The sequence below is a fragment of the Microtus ochrogaster genome, unplaced genomic scaffold, assembly GCF_000317375.1.
Source record: "Microtus ochrogaster isolate Prairie Vole_2 unplaced genomic scaffold, MicOch1.0 UNK103, whole genome shotgun sequence".
In the NCBI taxonomy this organism is placed as follows: Eukaryota; Metazoa; Chordata; class Mammalia; order Rodentia; family Cricetidae; genus Microtus; species Microtus ochrogaster.
Window position 1 is genome coordinate 962,057 of NW_004949201.1, and position 20,790 is coordinate 982,846.

At 53.5% G+C, this 20,790-nt stretch overlaps 2 protein-coding genes across 5 annotated transcripts; both read right to left on the reverse strand.

The window, feature by feature from the left end:
* Nucleotides 1–526: 526 nt before the first annotated feature.
* Dyrk1b (dual specificity tyrosine phosphorylation regulated kinase 1B) lies at nt 527–11,605 on the reverse strand. 4 transcript variants are annotated; one of them, XM_026778065.1, is made up of 12 exons: nt 10,692–10,913; nt 9,501–9,664; nt 8,686–8,805; nt 8,400–8,588; nt 7,968–8,115; nt 6,526–6,812; nt 5,845–5,991; nt 5,623–5,763; nt 5,306–5,341; nt 5,026–5,221; nt 4,566–4,666; nt 527–4,482 (listed from the first exon to the last, which is right to left on the reverse strand). In XM_026778065.1, exons 1-12 carry the CDS (start codon nt 10,768–10,770, stop codon nt 4,111–4,113), a joined length of 1,980 nt encoding a protein of 659 aa, XP_026633866.1. In that variant the 5' UTR covers nt 10,771–10,913; the 3' UTR covers nt 527–4,110. The 4 variants fall into 4 exon arrangements, with proteins under 4 accessions (XP_026633866.1, XP_005371352.1, XP_026633867.1 ...); XM_005371295.3 differs by lacking the exon at nt 10,692–10,913 and adding an exon at nt 11,463–11,605 and having other exon boundaries at nt 5,026–5,341; XM_026778066.1 differs by lacking the exon at nt 5,306–5,341.
* A 230-nt stretch (nt 11,606–11,835) lies between these two features.
* Nucleotides 11,836–20,790, reverse strand: Fbl (fibrillarin). The gene is made up of 9 exons (XM_005371298.2): nt 20,707–20,790; nt 16,237–16,422; nt 16,031–16,138; nt 15,841–15,935; nt 14,900–15,070; nt 13,683–13,815; nt 12,616–12,728; nt 12,049–12,194; nt 11,836–11,951 (listed from the first exon to the last, which is right to left on the reverse strand). The coding sequence occupies exons 1-9, from the start codon at nt 20,714–20,716 to the stop codon at nt 11,927–11,929; spliced, it is 987 nt and encodes a 328-aa protein (XP_005371355.1). The 5' UTR covers nt 20,717–20,790; the 3' UTR covers nt 11,836–11,926.

Below are 20,790 nucleotides of genomic sequence, written 5' to 3' on the forward strand. Positions count from 1 at the left end.
GGGAGCGAGTCAGAAGCAAGCGGACCCCACGGCACCACTAGTGGCACCAAGGACTCGCTGCCCTCCCCATCTTGCCAAGGAAACGGGCTAGAACTACATTCCTAAAAGGTGGTTAACAATGCTTTCATTCACCTGCCCACCATCTCTTCAACATCCATGAAGAACTTAATTCTCATAAACTCCTTGCTGTTATTAATGCTTAAGTACCCAGGACAGACTAAGGCTAAGGAACCCACAAAGCTTCAGGAATATCTCTCGTGCCTTGATTCTTTATCTGTATGATGGTCACAACAACACTATTTAGCTGAGAGAGATTCAAGTAGCGATCCCATAGTTAGATGACATCACCATTGAATGATTCGGAAAACACTGCTTAGCCGGGCGGTGGTGGCGCACGCCTTTAATCCCAGCACTCGGGAGGCAGAGGCAGGTGGATCTCTGTGAGTTTGAGACCAGCCTGGTCTACAAGAGCTAGTTCCAGGACAGGCTCCAAAACCACAGAGAAACCCTGTCTCGAATCCCCCCCCCCCAAAAAAAAAGGAAAACACTGCTTTACCTCAGTTAGCTATTGCTAGTAGCAAATCATCCTAAAACAGTGTCATAAAATTCCAATTGTTTATTTCATGATTCTGGAATATGAAAAAGGTTCAGGGAGTGTGGCCTGAGGAGGACTCAAGTCTGTTCCAGGGTAGTGCCAGTTGGGTCAGAAGGTCCATGAGGTCATGCACAAATCTGGCCCAGCTGCAGTAGGTGCGGCAAAGACTCTCTCTAAAGATGGTCAGGGTACCAGGGTGAACAGAGAAGCTGACAGACCCGTGAAGGCCACTGGGCTCAAGTTACTGGCCCAGTCATTACTCAAGAGGAAGGAGACTTCCCCATCTCAAGTATAGACAGCAGAATGAAGGCTATCTTTAAGTGTAGCCATGGTAACACCTGTCTGGAACCTTTTAAATATACAGCTGGGCCTAGAGAGTTGGCTCAGTGGTTAAGAGCACTTGCTGCTCTCCCACAGGACCCGGGTTCAGTTCCTAGCATCCACACAGTGGTCCACAACTATCCCTAACTCCAGTTTCAGGGAATCCAATGCCCTCTTTAGCACCAGACATGCTCACGGTTCAGACATACCTAGAGGCAAAATACTCATACACATAAAATAAATAAATCTAAAACAAAACAAACAGAATCCCAACACAGCTAACCTTGCTTTCTGTCCTGCTGTTTAAATTCTCCTGCAACTCTCTGTACACAGACAGTGGGGACTCACGGTCCTCCTGAGAAGGACAAGGTATGACCTCAGCCTCTGGGTGTCAATCATCACATACATACTTTTCTGGATGGAGCCGATGCCAACCCCATGGGCTGGAATCTCTTACTTGGAGCCAAAAGCACCTATCAAGTTTTCCTTCGATGCTCTTGATTCTGGTCACTTCCCATAGCTGTGCTATCTGAGTTCTTTCATGGCAGAGACACACCCTTTCTCCTCTGTTGTTTCCACATTGTATACTGCAGAAGCAAAATCCCTGCTGACTGCCTTGAGCTCTCAGAAAGATTCAGCTGTACAGAAGGGGATGAGTGGAGTCTAGATCTACGCCCTGCTGGTGCCACATATTCTTCTGTGTGGGAGAAAAAGCATAAAGTGACCCAAAAGCTTGCTTCCAAGGAGTTCAAGGGCTCCTGGAGGGGAGGCGGTTGGTGACAAGATACATTTTAAGCGTGTGCCAGCAATATGCCTGACCCAAGGGAAAACTTAAGGAAAATGGATAGGGCCGTCAGAAAGATGATTCCGAAGAGTGGCCAGGCTGTGCTGTCTAGAGATAAATGATGCAGGCAAAGAGAACACCACACACCACGGTCCTGAGGCTAGCTAGTGTGGCTGGAGCAGAGGCGGGTGATGAAGGGCCCGCAGGTCATGAAAGGATTGGGCTTTCACCCTGAGTGAGATGGCATCTAGGAGGCTTCTCAGCAGGGAGGGACAGTAGGTGCTCAGAGTTTCTTTGGTTACATGGGGAACGATGAAGGCAGGAAGACCAATGAAGATGTCATGGACGTTCACCAGTGTGAACTCTGAGTACCCTCCCTGGAGACACCCAAGGAGGTATCAGGTAGTCAGCCAGCCTGGAGCAGTTCTCAACTACAAACAGAAATGGCATCCCACACCCATTCTACATTCCTCACAGGGCCTACATGATTTGGTCCTGCTGAGGCCTCCAGGCTCAAATACACTTTGCTAAATTAATTTGGACTGGTACACACACACACACACACACACACACACACACACACACACACACACCCCAACCTGAGCCTATCTCCTAGTCGTGTGACCCTAGACAAGAAGTAACTTAACTTCCATCTGCCCTCACTAGGCCTAAACTCGGAGAGGTCACCGCAGTTTGTCTTCTAGGACTGTTCAGTCAAAGTCTTTTACTGGGAGGCTGGGTGTGTAGAACACTTGCCTAGCATCTGGGGTTCCTTGGGTACCATCACGCACCACAAACACACACACACAAACAAACCAAACCGAGACTATTAATGGGGCAGGAGACCTCCCTTTCCGGGCCCTCTCTATCTCATCCTTCTACTCAGCCTGTCAACGCAATCTTCTAGAAAGTTCACCTGTCCTTCCCTGGCCTCCTCAGCACAGCCCCTGCCCGGTTACACCACAGACAGCTCTTGCCTAAGGGCCTGCCACAAGCCGCCAGACCCGAGTCTTTTACTGCAGCCTACTAATCATGTTTCAGAAAAACTGGGCTGTACACCTTCCTCTCATTGTGCCTCAGCCCATTCGAAAAAGTCCAGCTCTCTACATAACCAAAGACCCCCAATAAATCTTAACCGGCATTCTCAAAAAGATCACTATCACCAGTGACCCACAAGCGACCAGGACCTTGCTCACCGCGGCTTCTGCGTGTGCCCTCCATTGCCCCGCCCAGGCCCTGCAAAGTGGATTGACAACTTCCAGCACCACCACCCCCGCCCCGCCCCTGCACACTATCCAATCACTACCCGTTCTCCTGATCCGCCAACATCCGGGCCCTAATGCCGAAAGCTCAGCGAACACTAGGCCCCAGCCACGTGAGCAGAGACTGCTGGGTTTTGTAGTTCCCCAAGAAAAGTGAGCAAAGAGCTAGCCTAGCAGAACTCCATCTCCCAGGAGTCACCGCGCCCGCCCGTTGTGAGTGCTAAACAGTTTGAACCAGGTGGTTCTTCCAAGACTGACTGGGAGACAGCTGGTTCCAAATTGCCATGAAACAAAATCCACTTACCTGAAAGTCAGGGAGCGTCTTTTTGCCCGAGAATCTCAATATTCTGCAATGACTCCAGAATGGGGCAGGACACAGGGGGGGCAAAATCTGTCCCCAAGGCCTGTCTGGATAGTACCAAGGAAGGCCCGTGGAGTACACCCAGAGCCTACTGGGTGCCTGCCTGACACAAAAAGCCACTCCTTGGTGGACTCTATGAGAGCCCTGACAGACGAGTGCAGGACGTTACTATTTCCAGCAATAGGCCAGAAAGCGGCCTTTTATCCTGGAAAAGGCAAATGTGGGCCAGGATCGTTGTATCCAGGATGTGTCTATGGTTCTACAGCCCGCCAACTTCCCGCTGCCCAGTGCCTGCACCAAGTATGATGTCCCCAGGAGGGATATACCCACGCCACAAAGCACCCTTTCCCACACAACCTTCCCCACCATGCCTCTGAGGGTCAGGAGAGGGAGCCAAGGCCCTGCAAACGCTCAGGCAGGCATGTGAGAAAGCTCTTTACTGGGGGGTACAGCAAGGAGGAGCAAGGCCATCTCCCCCTACCTGCCCCCACCCCCTCCTAGGGCCCTAGGGTGAGGGGCAATCTCCCCTCTACCGGACCACCACTGTCTTTGGTACAATAAATAGAAAACAAGGGGGGAGAGGGGGCCAAGGGTCCAGTCTTAGTGGGGAGGGTGCGGCCAAAACCCCTCTCCCTTGACCCCCTGCCCTGGGCCCCAATCAGTGCAGGCCTCACCCACCCCAGCTGGGTAGCAGCAAGTCCAGTCAAGGGGAGAGATGAGGATGGGAGCCCAGGGCCCCCAGATGGGGGGGTATGGCTTCAGGAGGGGCCCCAGGGAGGGGGCAGGGTCATGAGCTGGCTGCTGTGCTCTGGGGTACGCCATGGAGGCCCAGGCGAGGCCCCAGAGTGGCAGGGTCATCAGGGGGTGGGAGAGGTGGTCGACCTCCCGTCATCCGAGTCCGGAGGGCTGAGGCAGCCGGGTGCTGGGGGGCAGGTGCTGGATGAGGTGGAGAGCATTCTGGAGGGCTGCCTGACAGGCTCACATCCATCAGCTCCGGGGGTGGTGGTGATGTTGGTGATGGGGGACGTCCAAGGCATCGGGGTTGGGGGGGTAACTGGGCCCCAGTCCCTGGCAATGTCGAGGCAGAGGTAGGGGCTGGATGTGTCTTGTGGGGCACATCACCCCCTGCCCAGGGGTGCAGAGGCTGGGAGGGTATAACCTGAAAACAAAGGAATGGGGAGTGTTGGGATCCTGGAGCCCCAGGCACCTGCACCCCTCTCCAAGGACTCACAGCTCCAGTACCTGGGGGCTGTTCATCTCACAGTCGGTGATGGGGGGCCCAGGCCCCCCACAATATCGGTAGCGGTAGGCCCTGTTGTCACTGGAGGAGCCACTGGAGCCTCCTAGAAACACCGGGATGGAGAAAAGAGGGCAGAGGCGCTAAGATGTGTGGAGTCTGTTCAACACCTAGACCCCAAGATTGACCTTTGAGACCAGAGTCCTTGTGAAGGCTCTAAAAGCCCAATTTTGAAATCTAGGATCTGAGATTGTGTGGGAGGCTAGAGTCAATTTTAGGGGCTAAATCCCAAGCCTGGATTCAGAGATTCTGTTGGTCACGTGGGACTGTCCCACCGGGACTGTCCCACCCACCCCCTTACCCTGGAGCTCAGAATCTGGTAGCTCTAAGGCTCTAGGACAGAGGACCAGTAGCAAGGCCTCCAAGGCTGGGCCCTGCAGCACACATCTGACACTGGGCACCCACCAGAGCTGGAGATGGAGCTGGCGGTGCTAGAGGAGGGGCAGGTGTCGAGGCCCGCCGGCGAGGTGGAGGCACTGCTGCCCGCCGGGCCCGTGTTGGTGGCCTCGTCGGCCGTGCGGCGGAAGAAGCCGTGCTGCAGAGCGCCCAGCGGGCTGATGCGGGCGGCGGGCTCATATTCCAGCATGCGCAGCACCAGGTCCTGGAAGCGGAGGTAGTCGGCGGGGCTGTGGCCCGGCTCCCCCGCCCGCCGGCCCCCGGGCCCGCCCGTCTGCACGCCCAGCACCTCCTGCAGCCGCCGTGTCCCGGGGCCCTGGTAATCCTGGCAGGGAGGGGGTGGGAGGGGGGGCAAGAGAGTGGCCGTCAGTGGGCAGGAGGGGCAGGGAGACACACATGGGGAAACAGAGGCACAAGAGAGGAAGAGGAAAAGAGAAGCTAACAAGAGCTGTGGGGTGGGATGGTAATGGGGTGGGCAGGGGAGGAAGGAAAGGACAGACAAGGGGGAAGAGAAAGACAGGGAAAGACACAGGGAGAGGGGGGAGCCCCAAGTGTGAGTGAGGGGCCACCCAGGGAGGGAGAAGTGGCACAGGGCAGGGGCCGCACCTTCCTGAGTTCCTTTGTCCTTCGCAGGGTCCAGCCACCCCCAGGCAGCCGCTCAAAGTACTTGCGAGCCTTGGGTGCCTGTTCCAGCATGGGTGCAGGCGGGATGCCAAGCACCTCGACAATTCTGCTCATCTGGTCCACCTGCGGGCAGGCGGCGGTCAGGGGCGCCGGGTGGCCAGGCTCCACCCCTCCACCTCCAGCACACCCCTTCCAGGGGCACACCTCATTGGAGCCACTGAAGAGGGGTTCTCCGGTGTGCATCTCCACAAGGATGCAGCCCAGGGACCACATGTCGATGGCCAGGTCATAGGGTGTGCCCAGGAGCACCTCGGGTGAGCGGTAGAAGCGGCTCTGGATATACTGGTAGATCTGGGGAAGGGGGCAGTAGTCAGGGCACTAGCTCCCTTGCTGGTTTCACTGAATACTCAAGACAAGCCCCTGTTTGAGAACAGGATGGAGCCTCTAGGCTCTCAGCAAGGCTGCACAAACCAGACACTGTCTTGCTGAGCTTCCAGTCTTCATTGGCCTGCCTTAACCCTGGCTCCATTCCCAGCTCTGGCCCCTTTTAAGAGAGGCTGGCTATCCCATACTGAATTATACTAACTAGTGTAACTCCTGTCTGCTTACACAAGGTCTTCTACCTGTGACCTGAAGAGCACAAGTAGGCAAAGCAGAGCTCAGGCTCAGATCTCACTCAACTTTACTACTCTGAGGAGCTGCCTGCCCCTCGGGGTCACCCTCTTTCTTCCTTGCTTGGGTCTCCTCTGCCCCCTTCATCTCTGACTCCCTCCCTCCAGGGGGTCTCCAATGTCATCTCTCAGATATCAGCTCCCAGGACCAAAACAAAGCCACCCCATGCCATCCCACCCAAGACACTGGCCCTGCCCAAAGTCAGAGCCGCACCCGCTGGCCAAGCTGGCAGGAGCTGCCAAAGTCCACAATCTTGATGGCACTGCGCTTAGGATTGCACAGCAGGATGTTCTCAGGCTTGAGGTCGCAGTGGATGATGCTGAGCTCAGGTGTGGCCAGAAAGAGCAGCGCTGTGCAGAGCTGCTGCGCCAGCTTCCGAGTCAGGTTCAGTGAGACACCTCGGAAGTGTGTGTTGCGCAGGAGGTCGTACAGGTTGTAGGACAGCAGCTCAAACACCAGGCACAGATGATTCCGGAACATGAAGTGCCGCTTCAGGTGCACTGTGGGGAACCACAGGCAACAGCTTAGAGACAGGTGACAGGGCAGATGGCCTGGGGCCACACAGCAACCACCTCTGCTAAACCGCAGCGAGCCCTCAGGACTTTATGCCCTGGGCTCAGCGGACTGGCAAAGCATGCTAATTCTTCTGAGGCTCTCACACATCCTGATTTTTATCAAAAGGAGGGTTTCTGCCAGCAGGGAATAGTAAACACGACTGTAATCCCAGTACTTGGGAAACTAAGTCAGAGGATGGTTGAGTTCAGGGCCAGCTTGGCACATAGTACAGGCTGGAATTGTAAATAAAAAACAGAAAAACCCCAAAGGGTGGTATAACTTGATGGTTATATTAGCATAGGGCAAGGGTGACCAAAGAAGGGTTGGAGCATGTTTGCCTAGCAGGCACAAGGCCCTAGGTTCAAGCTCCAGCACTGCAAAGGGAAAATCAAACGCACTATCACCTTCTAATAGAGCTGCAAAACAATTCCAGGCTTCCTCATTTCACATTACAGCATGGAGCCAGGCCTGGTGGTGCAGGCATAGAGACCAAGGTCTTCAGATGCAGAGAGAGTGGAGCTCAAGGGCTGTCTAGATAACTTAGTAAAAGGGGTCTGGAGATTAGTTCTGGGATGAAGCCCCTGCCTTGTGTGTATGAAGCACTGTGTTTGAACCCTAGGATGGCAAAACAAAACCCCAAGAAGTACCACCACCACCAAGAGCCCAAATGAACAAATGAACCTGCCTTCCTTTTAGTGGTATCTTTGTGGCAAGGGACACTGGTTGTCCTTTTAAGAGTCTATTAGTCCCTTTCCAGAGGAATGGGACATATCTTGAGAGTCACAGTTCCAGAGACCACTGCTTCTCAAATTATTAATTCTGTTGTGTATAAACTGTCACTTCATGTATGTGACAGCACTGAGTGCCTCAGTTTCCTATCTCCAACATGTGCACAAAACTGCCCTCTCCGTCACTGGCGGGGGTGAGGTAATTCATGTGGAGTGTTTGCAACAGTCTGGCCCTAGTGAGCATTGGATCAACACTGACCACTGCTGATCAGGTAAGCAGAAGAGCAAAGCCATGACCAAAGCATGGCCACTGCGGTGGAGAAGCCCAAAGACCCTTACTGGTGGTATCTCCCACAGGCGCCCCGCACTCACCTATGTAGTACTTCATTTCTGTGTCATGCTGGTTCATCAGCTCCAGCAGCCGCAGCTCAATCTGTGCCTGGTTCAGGAAGGCCTTTTTGTTCTTGATGATCTTGATGGCCACCAGCTCCTGGGTCTGGTGGTCATAGGCTTTCACCACCTGTAGAGACATGAAGAGTTACCCAGGGAGGTGGGAGGACCACCAGCCACAACTTTCCAACTAACAACTCACAGCCCAGCGCTCACATCCTTTGTGATATTTGATACAAAATAACATAGTTCCCTTATGTGGAGTCTTGTTTTTTATACTTCTACAGAAACTGAAACAGAGGGATACTAAGTGGCCCGAGAGACTGGCCAAGTGAACACTGGGGATAGAGAAAACACGGGTAAGGTCAGTAACTGTCTGCATCCAGACAGTGGCTGAGTGGCGGAGTCCCGCACCTGGCCAAAGGAGCCTTTGCCAATCAGAGAGTCAATCTCATAGCGCTCCAGCCAGCGCTCGCCACTGCGCACAATGTAGTCGTGGTTGTCGTCGTCGTAGCCGTGGTTCAGGACCTTCTTCTCCTTTTTGGTGCTCGAGTCCTGGGGTGGCGCCTGTTGGGCCCTCCGCTTCTTCTTCGCATAGTATACCTGCTCAGGCAACCAGGAAACCGGACCCCTGAGTGACCCCAGCAAGCAGCCAGGCCCCTGGATTTCCAGCACCCAGCAGGGAATCCCATCCCCCCACCTCATTGATGTGCTTGTAGGTCTTGATGAGGTCCACTGAGAGCTTGCGCAGTGGGGCTGAGGCTGCGTCCCGGAAGGCCAGGGGTAGTCTCCGAGGCAGTAGCCGCACATCAGGCAATACCTGTGGTGGAGACAGGCAGACACTGAACACAGGCCTTCACCTCCAACTTTCAGGGAGAGAGCTGAAGGGCCTGTCACACATTGGGGTCCCCCAGATATCTAGTCATTGTGTGATGAAGTGAATGATTTACCGCCCACCCAGCCCCTGGTCAGCTTATCTGCTCTCTATATTTTCTTCTGAATCTCAGTGAACACCCTGAATGAGAAACTTGGGGTCTTAGCACCCGAGAGCAGTTTTGGGTACCCAGGCCATTGATTTCCCTGTAGCTCCATGTCCTCACCCTCAGATGAGTCTGTGCCCAGTTCCTAAAGCTCTTGGACCAGGATTAGACTTCTTGGGTTTCCCACTATCCTCAGCTCACTTTCCTTCCCATCCCCTTGATTTCCCTTCCAGGTTTTTCACTCCAGACCTCTGGCTCGGTGTGGACACTAAGACCTGTGTTCTGGGCTGTTGTGTGCCAGTGACAGTTCTGAGCCTGACAAACATTAACCACTCCGTGAGAGACAGAGGGTCACAGAGAAGCGCAGTGATTTGGTTCCCATAGCAGGAGTTAAGTGTGGACTTTCCACCCTACCTGAAACCCTGCCAGTATCACCAGGTCTGCAGCATCCTCAGAGATCAGGCTGATGTCTGAACCCTTTCACCCCCAGTCTCTTTCGCCCCCCAGGCAGGTGAGAAGCCAGGTGAATGCCTACCTGTGTGTGTTCCTGGGGCCCCGGAAAGCCAGAGAAGGGACCATGGCCTGGTGGGACGGCCATGGTGGGCTCAGAGGGCCGCAGGGGTGTGAGGCCTGGAGCGGGAGCCCGGCCGGGGGGCGCCTTCTCGCATCCTGCACCTCGGCTGCCACCGCCGCTGAGACCTGAGAGCAGGTAGGAAGTAGGGAGACAACATGGAACAAGAGGGTATGTGGATCAGAGTCAAGCAAAGAGGTGGGCATGAAGAACACAGGGCAAGGAGGAGGCACCAAGTAGCAATGCAGAGGGGACAGAAACAAGTGGCGTAGCAGTGTTCCTCAGCACATCATCAGTCAAATAAATGAGATAACATAATGACAAAATGTAAAAGGGAATGGTTAGAGTCACACAGGGGTGGGAGAGAGTGCATACAGGGCCAGGGCAGGAAGGACAGAGAAAGGCCAGTAATTGGGAGAGCAAAAGAGAAGACAGAGACCCTGCAGAGTCTGGGCAGTAGAATTCATTTTTCTCTCAATTTCTGCTGGTGCCCATTTGGAGTTCCTCAGAAAAAGACCCAACCTTCACATGGTCTTCCCTCAACATCAGGGTCTTCTGGGCCACAGTGAGGGCCCCATTTCGAATCGAGTCTAGAGAACTCCAGGATCCCTCACACCATAGCAGTCCTTGTGGAGTGCCCAGCAAAGATCAAGGTTATCTGAGAACTCCTTTATGTGTGAGTGCTATGGGTGTTTCAACCACCAGGGCACACTTTCCCCTGGGACAGCTCCCTAGAGGAGTCTCCCGCACCAGGGACTCCTTTCCCACTAGGACTTTCCCATAACCCAAGACCCCTACTCCTAGGAAAACAAGAGGGAGATGTTCGTTCTCGACAGTTTAAGAGTCACTGTCTTTTTCTCCCTTACACTGGGATCCTTGCTATCCCCTTTATCAGATATTACTAAACCGGGTCATTCCGCAATTGAGCCTGTTCCTAGAAGGGCCCAACAGCCAAATCCCTAAATAACACACAAGACGTCGCTCCCTCAAAGTGTCCTCCAGAACAAAGTCTTCTCCCTAAGAGCCTTCCCCCGTCAGATCCCTTCTACCCTATGACTCGCTACTCCAGGTCCCCTTTACTGGGGCTTCACCGACAAACAACCTCTTCCCGGGCCCTCCCACACTAAGACCGACTCTCCCAGCTCCCACCCCTACCCGGGTCAGGGCTGGCGCTGGGCCCACGGGGGGCTGGGGAGCGATGGGGCCCCCAGTGCGGTGGGCGAACGGCCAGCATGGCGGTGGTGGCGGCGGTGATGAGAAGGTGGCCGCCTGTCCCCGGCCTGGCCAGTCCCGCGGCAGTGAGGGCAAGCGGGACAGGCGGCCCGGTGGGTGACAACAGCAGCCGCCGCCACCGCCGCCAGGGGGGCGGGGAGAGGAGGGGACGAGGGTCAGATCGGGGCACGCGGGGGAAGGGGACAGCAGGTGGACGGGGGAGGGGCGGGTTAACCCTCGCCCTACGGCCCAGCCCCGCCCCGCGTGGCCACCCGCCCCCAGGGACCCTGGCGTCCCGCCCCCCACCCGGCAAGCCCGCCCCGGCCGGTGGAGTCCCGGCGGGCGGGGCCCAACTGAGTTCGGCAGGCCGCACCTCCCATGGCAACAACCACGCCATTGGTTGTTGCCGCCAAGAGCTTAGCCAATCAGCACTCAGGGCAGCTGTTGCTAGGCGACAGTGAAGCGGCCAGCACAGCCGAGCCCAAACAAAGGGCGGGAGAGGGGCCGGGCTGCCCCCTCCCAGACTCCCTCTCAAGACGGCTCCCTCGGGCTGGGCCCCTTCCAGAAATCCGGCCGTAAATAGCGGGGCTCCGCTGCACTGGCCCGAAGCCCCCTCCTTTCCCTTGCTAAGTCTCGCGGGGATGGGCAGGGCGGATCCCGGTCTGCCCCCCACCCAAGCGTGCCACCCCGCCCCACCCGTTGCCGTACCGTTACCTGAGGGCGTGGGTAAGGGGACTCAAACTGCTCGGGGAGCCCGAGCTCAGACCTGCCCACTGGCTGAGGGTGTCCGGCGGACGCGGCAAGCCAGGGCCCCCGATTACCCAGTAATGCAACCAGCAAAATGGCGACCACAACAAACCGGCCCCCTGTCCCGGCTCCGCCCCCACACCGCTCACGTGATTTAAGAGATCACTGTGCGCCTGCGCCTTCAGAGCGCTGAGCCGCGCACATGCGTAGCAGATATCAATGGAGCATGCACCATGTGACCGGATGAAACTTTCCAAGGCACCCCCCCACAAGCGCACACAAAGTTGGTCAAGGGCGCATGCGTCTTTTGGCCACTGAGCAAACAGTACCAGACAGGGGAGACAGATGAGTCTTTTAATAGAAAAAAAAAAAAAAAATACACGTGCAACAGTAGCAACACACATTTCTTCGAATCCGGACAGCTTGGAGTTTCAGTTCTTAACCTTGGGAGGTGGCCTGTGAGGAAATCAGAGGGGGTCCAGCTGTCAACATTTTCGGCTCCCAAGGCCCAGGGAGCTCAGGCTGCAAGGGAGAAGTCTAGTTTGGTACTTACCTGTACACACCTACAACCACAGCGTGGTCCCGTTCGTAGGGCTCAAGTGTCAGCTGCTCCTGGGGCTTCATATTCTCCTGTTGCATCTTCTTCACTTCAGATGCAAACACAGCTTCTGCCGAGGCTGTGGAGTCAATGCAGTTCGCCTACAGAGAGAGGAGAAAGGACGAGGTTAGAGATTTGGAGACCCAGGGCTGGGCAATTATAAAACTCCATTACAGAAATTTTAATTTGGCTTGGACTGGAAACAGGATGTGCCACTTATCTAAGGCAGTGTTTTAACTCCAGAATTTTCTTTCATGTCCTGGTAACAGTAGAACAAATGCAGCAAGAGGCTAATTTTGAACACGGTGAAGAAATACAATGTTTCTAAAAATGCACTTTGTACTTATTTTCTCTGTATCAGAAATCTGTTCTAAGCACTTCACATATATCAATCTACTTCAAACCTTAAAGAGGGTTGATCAATAAACGAAGAAACAGAGTCTCGTACGCTAAGTAGCATGCTCAGACACAGAGATCAAGCACCCACTGTTGCTGCCCCAACTTAGATTCCAAGCCTCATACCTTAATGGAAATCACAAAGTGTCCTCCATTCCTCAGGAAGGTGTGGGCATTCAGGGCCACAATCCGCGTTTGGTCTGGCTGTGCCACATCGGCAAAGATCACATCCACCATGGCTAAGGAACAAGGGGCAGTAGTTACCAAGTAGAAGCCACCAGAGAGCTACCCAGAGCCTCCCAATATGGGGCCTGTGCTCCATCACCACCAGGTTCCTGGGAGTCTCCTGCCTCCAGTCTCACTCCCCACCACACACCCTCCCTCCAAAGCACCCCAAAGGTGGGGCCAGAACCCAGACACATCACTCATCCACTCCTCTTGTAAAGCATGGTTGCCACCTACTCTGTGGCCAGCCCTGGGCTGGGCGTGGGGGACACAGAGACGAGTCAGACCCTGCCCTCGAGATGCTCCCGGGTCTGGGGGGAGACAGACATGTCATCAAAAAGACAAGTAAAGGTGAGCAGTTAAAGGCAAGACGTGGGCAGGGCTGTCAAATGAAGGAAGGACCAGAGAAGGGGCCAAGTGAACTGAGAAAATGCAAAGAAAAAAAGGAGGGGGGAAAAAACCACCCCCCCCAAACCAAATCAAACCAAAACAAAAAAGTACAATGAAAAAGCAATGTTTTTAGGCAGTATGATTTAAACATGAACACATAAACCAAGTGATGGGATGAAAACATCTTTAAGGATTTGGAAAGCAGATGGTTAAGTATCGAGTACCTCTGGGGGAATTCATTAGGCTTTCCATTTTTATACTAGACCTTTGAGGTGTTGTTGTTGTTGTTTTTTTTTTTTTTTTAAAAAGAGCCATTGGGTCATACTTGCCGTGCTCAGGGCTGGAATGTCATCAGATAATATAAAGAAAGACAGGAGACAGGGCAGTGTAAAAAAGGCATCGTGTCGGAGGGGAGCAGAAGTGCATGGGACTCAGGGAGGGAGATCAGAGATGACCAGCACAATCTCCACTTGCAGCTCCTTACTCTAACTCCATCTGAATTTAGGCTCCACTGGCCTCTTCTGGGAAATATGCAATGGCTTATCCTACCTTCCCTGGGCCACCCCCAGGCCCCTCACCAATAAGCATGCGGTATTTGTGTGGGTGTCGGGCATCTTCAATCACAGGAATAATGTTGGTCCTCTTCTTGGCCAAGTTGATGAGGTCCCGGCCAGAACGGTGGGAGAACTCAACTGCATAGACCAGACCATCCTAAAATAAACCAACAGCGATGAGCATACACTTGTTCTCCATTACAGGCTCATGAGCCACTTATAGCAGGCCCTCAGACCCTCATCACTAAGCCCATGGTCCAGATGAGTAAATGGGCCTGGAGATGAGTCTCCTGCCATGGTTATCCACAACCAATAAAGGTACAAGATCCTAATTTATCTGGCCCAAGAGCCCAGGCTCCCAACACAGGCTAAAGTTCAGAGCCGAGGACAGAGCCAAGGGCATTTGCAATGGGCCAGCACTCACAGCAAGCATACAATTTTCCAAACAACCTTATTCTCCACAGTGCTCACCTCTGGCTCAGAGAGCTCAGTGTCTCACTGAAGCCACACACTATTAAATACCAATACAAGTCTGAGTTTTGTGCGGTTTGTATTTAGACTAGGTCTGACTATGTAGCTTAGGCTAGGACTACAACAGTGTGTGCTTTCACCCACCAAATTAAAGAGTCTGTAATTCAGCCAACAGCAAGAGGCTGTGAAGTAGACATCCAAGAGGCAGGTGCTCCCTGCACTGCCATCACCACAGAAAACACATGCCCACCAGTAGAAACCAAGGGCTGCGGATGTAGGCGTATCTGCCTAGCATCCAAGAGGCCCTGGGATCAACCCCAATATAGGGGGTTGGGTAGAGAACAAACTAGGTTTGGGGGCCGTGAGTATTTTGTGTCTATGTATGTAGAAGCCAGAGAACAATGTAGGTGTTATTCTCCAGGAACTCCTCCCATCCTATTTCTGAGACAAGATCTCTCACTGGTGTAGAGCTTATCCATAGACGGCAGCCGATGTCCAGCAAGCTCCACGGCTGCTGCTGCCCCTAGTGCTGTTACAGGGGTACACACAACACCACACTTTCACATGAATTCCGAGGATCAAAATCAGGTCCTCATGCGCATGTGATAAGCACTTTAGTGACTAAGCTACCCTTCCAGCCCTGGGACATCAACTTTTCAAGAGGGTAACCAAAATAGTTTGGTATCTATGTTCCCAGCTCTGGGTCATTTTAACAGTGCAGGTAAACAGCCAGGCTTGGCTCCCTCCATCTCCACCACCCATCCACTCACCGGGCCAACGATGTCAGAGACGTGAGAGACGGTGGTGCCTGAGGCTGCCCCAAGGTAGAGCACCTTGGCCCCTGGCTTGATGTGGATCTGGTCTACACCGCCCAGGATTGCTGCTGCCAGCTTGGAACGGAAAGGGTTCCAGGCTCGGTATTCAATTTTGTCATCTCCCTCCTGACCCAGGAGAGATGGGAACAGAAGTCAGTGCTGGGTTCCTGTGCAGGATACCATCCCATAACCGTAGGGCCCTCAGAAGAAATGTTGCAGCCCAATCACTGTATAAGAACCAAAAGCAGATGTACAATAGGGACAAGAACAGAACACAGACAGTAAACACAGAGGGGACAGAAAGACCTGGGCACTAGGCATTACTTCCTGCTCTAGCTGTTTCAGGTGTGGGAGACAACCTTGACTAGGACATGGATCCTGCCCTGAGCAGTAAGTGCCCACTGAACCAACACACAAACTGCCTCAGGAGACGGTGACAGGCTAGACAGACCAAGCCAGGAGAGAGGAAGGCAAGCTAGAATGGACCAGGAAGGGCTGGGGACATTTGAACTAGACCTAGACGTGAGCAGGTAGGCCTCTGGCCGGCCATAGAGAAGAGGACGTGGGAGAACTCCGACTGAGGTGGTGAGGGTACCAGAGTCCTGTCAGGACCAGGAGGTCCTGACTAGAGACAGAAGACAGGGAGCCGGTACAGTATGGAGCTGGGGAACAATAGGGCAAGGCCGGGGAATTGGGAGGGGAGCTGGGAACTGAAGAACTGGAGGCTATGACGGGCGGGAAATCTCAAGGCGCATGGGACAGTGTGCATGGCCTAACTTATGTACTAACTAACACCCCAGCTCCCCACTGTCACAAGTAGGACACAAGAGCAAGACTGAACTGCAGGTGGCACCATCAGCTAGGGCTGGTACTTAAAACAAGGGTTTAGAACTCACTGAAATAGAGACTCTCTTCTCCCCATACACAGACTCTCCAGGGACCAGATTCTTTGTGACAAGGGCATCCTCCTTTCCGCGACAGATGAAGACCCCTGGTGAAGGTAGCGGAGAAGAATGGGGCTGAGGACTCAGAATGCGGCCACAGTCCACTTCTATCTGCAGCCGCCGCCCTGCCCACCACACTCACCTTCATGACGATGTGGTTCCACCATCACATTCTTCCCTGACTGGTTTCCTCTTTTGCCTCCCCGGCCACCACCTCGACCCCGGCCGCCCCCAGACTGGAAGCCTCCACCTGCAAGAAAAAGCTGCAGGTGGAGAGGGAGGTCCCTTCTCTCCCCTCCCTGCACCCTTCAGGAGCCTGCTCCACCTCCCCATGTCAACCTCACTCACCTCGGCCACCACCTCCTCCTCCACCTCCTCGTCCCCTGAAGCCTCCACCTCCACCTCGACCTCGGCCTCCACCAAAGCCTCCTCGACCTCCGCCAAAGCCTCCTCGTCCGCCTCGTCCTCCTCTACCACCTCTGTCACCACCAAAGCCTCCTCTGCCACCAAAGCCACCCCCACGGGGGCTGAAACCTGTAGCAGAAACAAAAACAGGGAAATGAAGGTTAAGATGTTTAACCTAACTTACCCGGCAGTTCTACAGAAGTGAGACATCAGCAAAGCACATGGCTGTAAGCTCCCGGAGGAAATGTCCACTGCAGCCAACAATGCACACCAAGGCCACCCAATGTCCCACCAGCAGAATGGACACATAAACCAAGTAACAGTAATCAACAATGGAAATGATCTTCAGTTGTGCAGCACAGATGAACAAACCAGACCCCCCCCAAAAGCAGAGAAACAAATTCCTATACAACTATACCCAACGACAGACACACACTGCTCTTCTGAAATAGGCTATCGAACCCCAGGCTGGCCTTGAAATCACCATGTAGCTGCTGATCTTCCTGCTGCCACCTCCCAAGTGCTGGGTTTACAGGTGTGCACCCCTGGACTGGGCACCTTATCTATCCTTATGAAGCATACCAGCAAGGGACCACTAAAAGCAAAACATGCCACAGACGATCTAACGGGATAGGGTTGAAAAAGAATGCAGACATTCTGGGCTTCTTGGTGGGACAGCCTTAGTATTGGTGAGTCCTGCACATGTGCTGAGTGCAACGGGACCTCCAGCTCCTAATCTGATGCTCAGTTTCTCCCTTCTTTCAAGACTGTAACATTCCTGGGGGGGTGGCGTTTAAAAAAATCCCCAAGTTTAAGGATGGGCAATGGCCTAGATGGGCAGATTAGAGCTCATCAGAAATCAGGCACGGGAGCACAGATCTGTGATTCCCGTACCCCAGGAGGCAGAGACAGAAGACTCTAGCCTCCTCCCTTCTCCCTGATCAACACACACACACACACACACACACACACACACACACACCCCAAAAAGAACAAACCAGCTCCAGGGTGAAGCAGCACTGTCCACTCAGCAGCGAACAGTGGGTGGGACTAACAGGTGTCTGATGCTGTTGCTGTGTTTGCTATTTCGCTTTTCTATGATGGAAACTTTTGAGTACTATGGGCAGGGGCACAAGAGTTGATCTGAAAACATAGTTTGAGATTAGTGTTGGCTTAAAACTATCTCACTTGATCTAAGACGTCAGATATAAATCTACTTAAGTTTTGTCACTATGCCTTGAGACCACACCTATCACCAGCTTCAAACAATTTTTTTGTTGTTTTTTGAGACAAAGTCTCACTACGTATCCCTGACTAACCTCGAGTGATGTACACCAGGCTGGCTTCAAACTCAAGAGACCCACCTGTCTCTGCTTCCTGACTGCTGGGATTAAAGGAGTGTACCACCCTCACAATATTTTTAATGGTATTAAAAACAAACAAACAAACAAGAAACAAAAAACAAACCTTTGCTGATTCTCACTTTTTGTTTGCTTGCTTTTTGCTCTCTTTCTATGACACTTAAGGGGCTAGATACTGTAGCTCTAATGTGTCAGGCCAGGGTTCAACTCCCCAGAATCCACAGCAATAAAATACCTTGAAACTTGTTATCTATTCCTACTTTACTTTATTTTTTTTTGGGGGGGGGGGTCCTCTGGGTAACAGCTGGCTGTCCTGGAATTCCCTTTGTAGAACATGCTGGCCTCAAACTTACAAAGATCCACCTGCCTCTGAGTGCTGGGATTAAAGCTGTGCACCACTACCGCTAGGCCCTAATTTAATTTTTAAAGTTGTTAACAGTCTCCTCTTCAAAACTCTCAAACAATCCCAAGCCTTACACGAGATCCCATCCTGCTGCTTCCAACCTCCCACTTCACAATCCACAATAAACTCAGAATTCTTCTCTTTACAAAGAATCTCCAAGCCAGATGGTGGTGCACACCTTTAATACCAGCACTCTGGAGGCAGAGGCAGGTGGATCGTTGTGAGTTCGAGGCCAGCCTCATCTACAGAGTGAGTTCCTGGATAGCCAGGGCGACACAGCGAAACCCTGTCTTGAAAAACCAAAACCAAAAATAAATAAAATCTGAGAAGGGCATTTTTTTAAAGTTTCCCACAAGACCATAATGTATAGACCCAAACCATCATGCTGAAGATGCCCCCTACCCCGACTTCAGGCTCTCTGCTGGGCCCTATTCAACAGTCAGCTTTGAAATCCCTCACATGAGCTGTTCCCACTTTCCAGCTCCTGCAAACAGGGCTGTGCCCATGCTACTTGGGTTTCTGATGAAATGGTGCTGACGCTACCTTGTTTCCTCGTCATATTGCATTGGATACTGCCTGGCACTCTCACTGGCCGTTATAAGTTCCAAATGCACGATTCGCAATTATTCTGGTTACCGCAACATCCCAGCACTCTGCACAACATGAAACTCAATAAACACCAGCAAGGCTCTGGTATATCTCCAGCTCTGCTGACGCAAGTCTCTAGGTCCCTCTTCACAGAGAAACCGCTGGAAAACCACCCTGTTCATTCAAGAGTGGATGGTGAAGGGGGAGTCCTGGTTCCTCCTCTCCCGGCCCATCCAGGAGGACCGCCATGCCATTGTCGTTCAGGACCCTAATGGAGGCAAGGTGCATGGGAGTCTGTTGTAAAATCAGGTGACTTTGTACCCACAAAACTTAAAAGAGAAGCCACCCGCCAGGGCCTGACAGAACAGAGGCCTGGTAAGTTGTGGGAATCTTCATGGGGAGCAGTGGGCCAGGGTCAACTCTCAGTCCCAGATACTCAACTTGTATCTTGGTCTATTTCAGGTCCTGGAGTTTTTAAGGAAAGGAACAAAAAGGACTCATTACTCAGAAAGACTCCATGCCCACATATATAGTTCACTGTTTTAGAATCTGCTTCCCACCTCAAAACCCCTAGCAGGGTGAGGGATCCCAGGCCTGCAACCCCACTGCTGGGGAGAGTGAAGCAGAAGGCTGAGTGTAAGGAGAGCCCGGGCCACACAAGATCCCATTTCAAAACAAGGGACCTTGTTGGAAGGTCCACTAGAGCCTACAGCATACCTCTGATTAAAAATCTCACCCGGCCGGGCGTGGTGACAGGAGAGACAAGCAGCTCTGTGAGTTCGAGGCCGGCCTGGTCTACAAAGTGAGTTCCAGGACAGCTAGGGCTGTTACACAGAGAAACCCTGCCTCAAAGAACCAAAAACCAACCAAACAAAAACAACTCCCCCAAAGCTGCTTCTGCCACTCAAGGCTCAAACTGTCAACGCAGAGTCCACGGCTAGAAATTTCTACAACTTTTCATTCTATCATTTGCCAGAGCAAGGCTGGAGGGAAAAGCACAGACCACAGAACGGCAGTAGAACACACAGACTAGCAATCCCTCCACCCTACTTCACCAGACTCCCAGATATTCCACAGGTCTGGGACCGGGAGCGCGGGTGATTATCCCCTGCGGCGACTCTCATCTGTCCACAGGAACATGTGTGCACACATCAGACAAAAGCCTGCAGTAATGAAAACTGATCCTTGGGCAGCCGTGAGAAGCTCACGTTATCATTACTGTAGCACAGACTGGTGTCAAGCCTCAGCTTCCTGAGTACCGGGATTGACGAGCATTGCTATAGCCCAGAGTAACATTTTACCAAAAGTCCCTTATCCAGTAAGAATCCAAGAAAGAAAAATCAGACCATCATCATCCACCACGTAGTGGATTCATCAGAAAAAGGCGGGAAATAAACGAATACATTTTCGTCGGGCTAGGTGGCACACGCCTTTAATCCCAGCACTCGGGAGGCAGAGAGGTGGTGGAGCTCTGAGGTCGAGCCAACCTGGTCTACAGAGAGTTCTAGGCCAGCCAGAGGCACATGGTGAGATGCTGTCTCAAAAGTTAAACCCAAACCAACCCACTCCGCTAAGGCCGGGCTCGTAACGTTTCTCACCACAGAGCAGGTACACTCAAGTCCCCAGATCGTCGACTCCAGCACGTCTAGGACCCCGCCCCTCCCGGAAGCGCGACGAGCGAGACCCTCACCTCACCTACCCGGAGGTCCTCACCCCCCCCGCCCTCCCGGGGAAGTTGGGCTGGGGATCAAGGTAGCGGTGACGGTAGGTGACAGTGGGTGACAGGGAAGGCTTGAAGTGGGGAGAAGGGCCCCTGGCCTCAGGCCCGGAGCCGTTCCATTTGCGACCCAAGTCAGATCCCCCGAAGCCACGCGCAGAGAGCGACCCGAGCCCCAGCTCTGGGCTGGGGTCAGGAGGACCGCGCCGGCCGGCCGGGAGCCGCGAGCCTGTAGGCCTGCCTCTGGGAGCCGAGCCACCGGCCACATTCCCCGGGTCCCGAGCAGCCGCGGTGCCCGCCCGCCGCTCCTGGAGCCCCGCTCCTGCCCGTGCTGCGGTCTCTACCTGGCTTCATCACTGCGTTCTGGTCGCGCGGCTCCAGCAATCAGCGGCGTCCCTCACTCCACGAGTCTCAGGCTTTCGCACGTG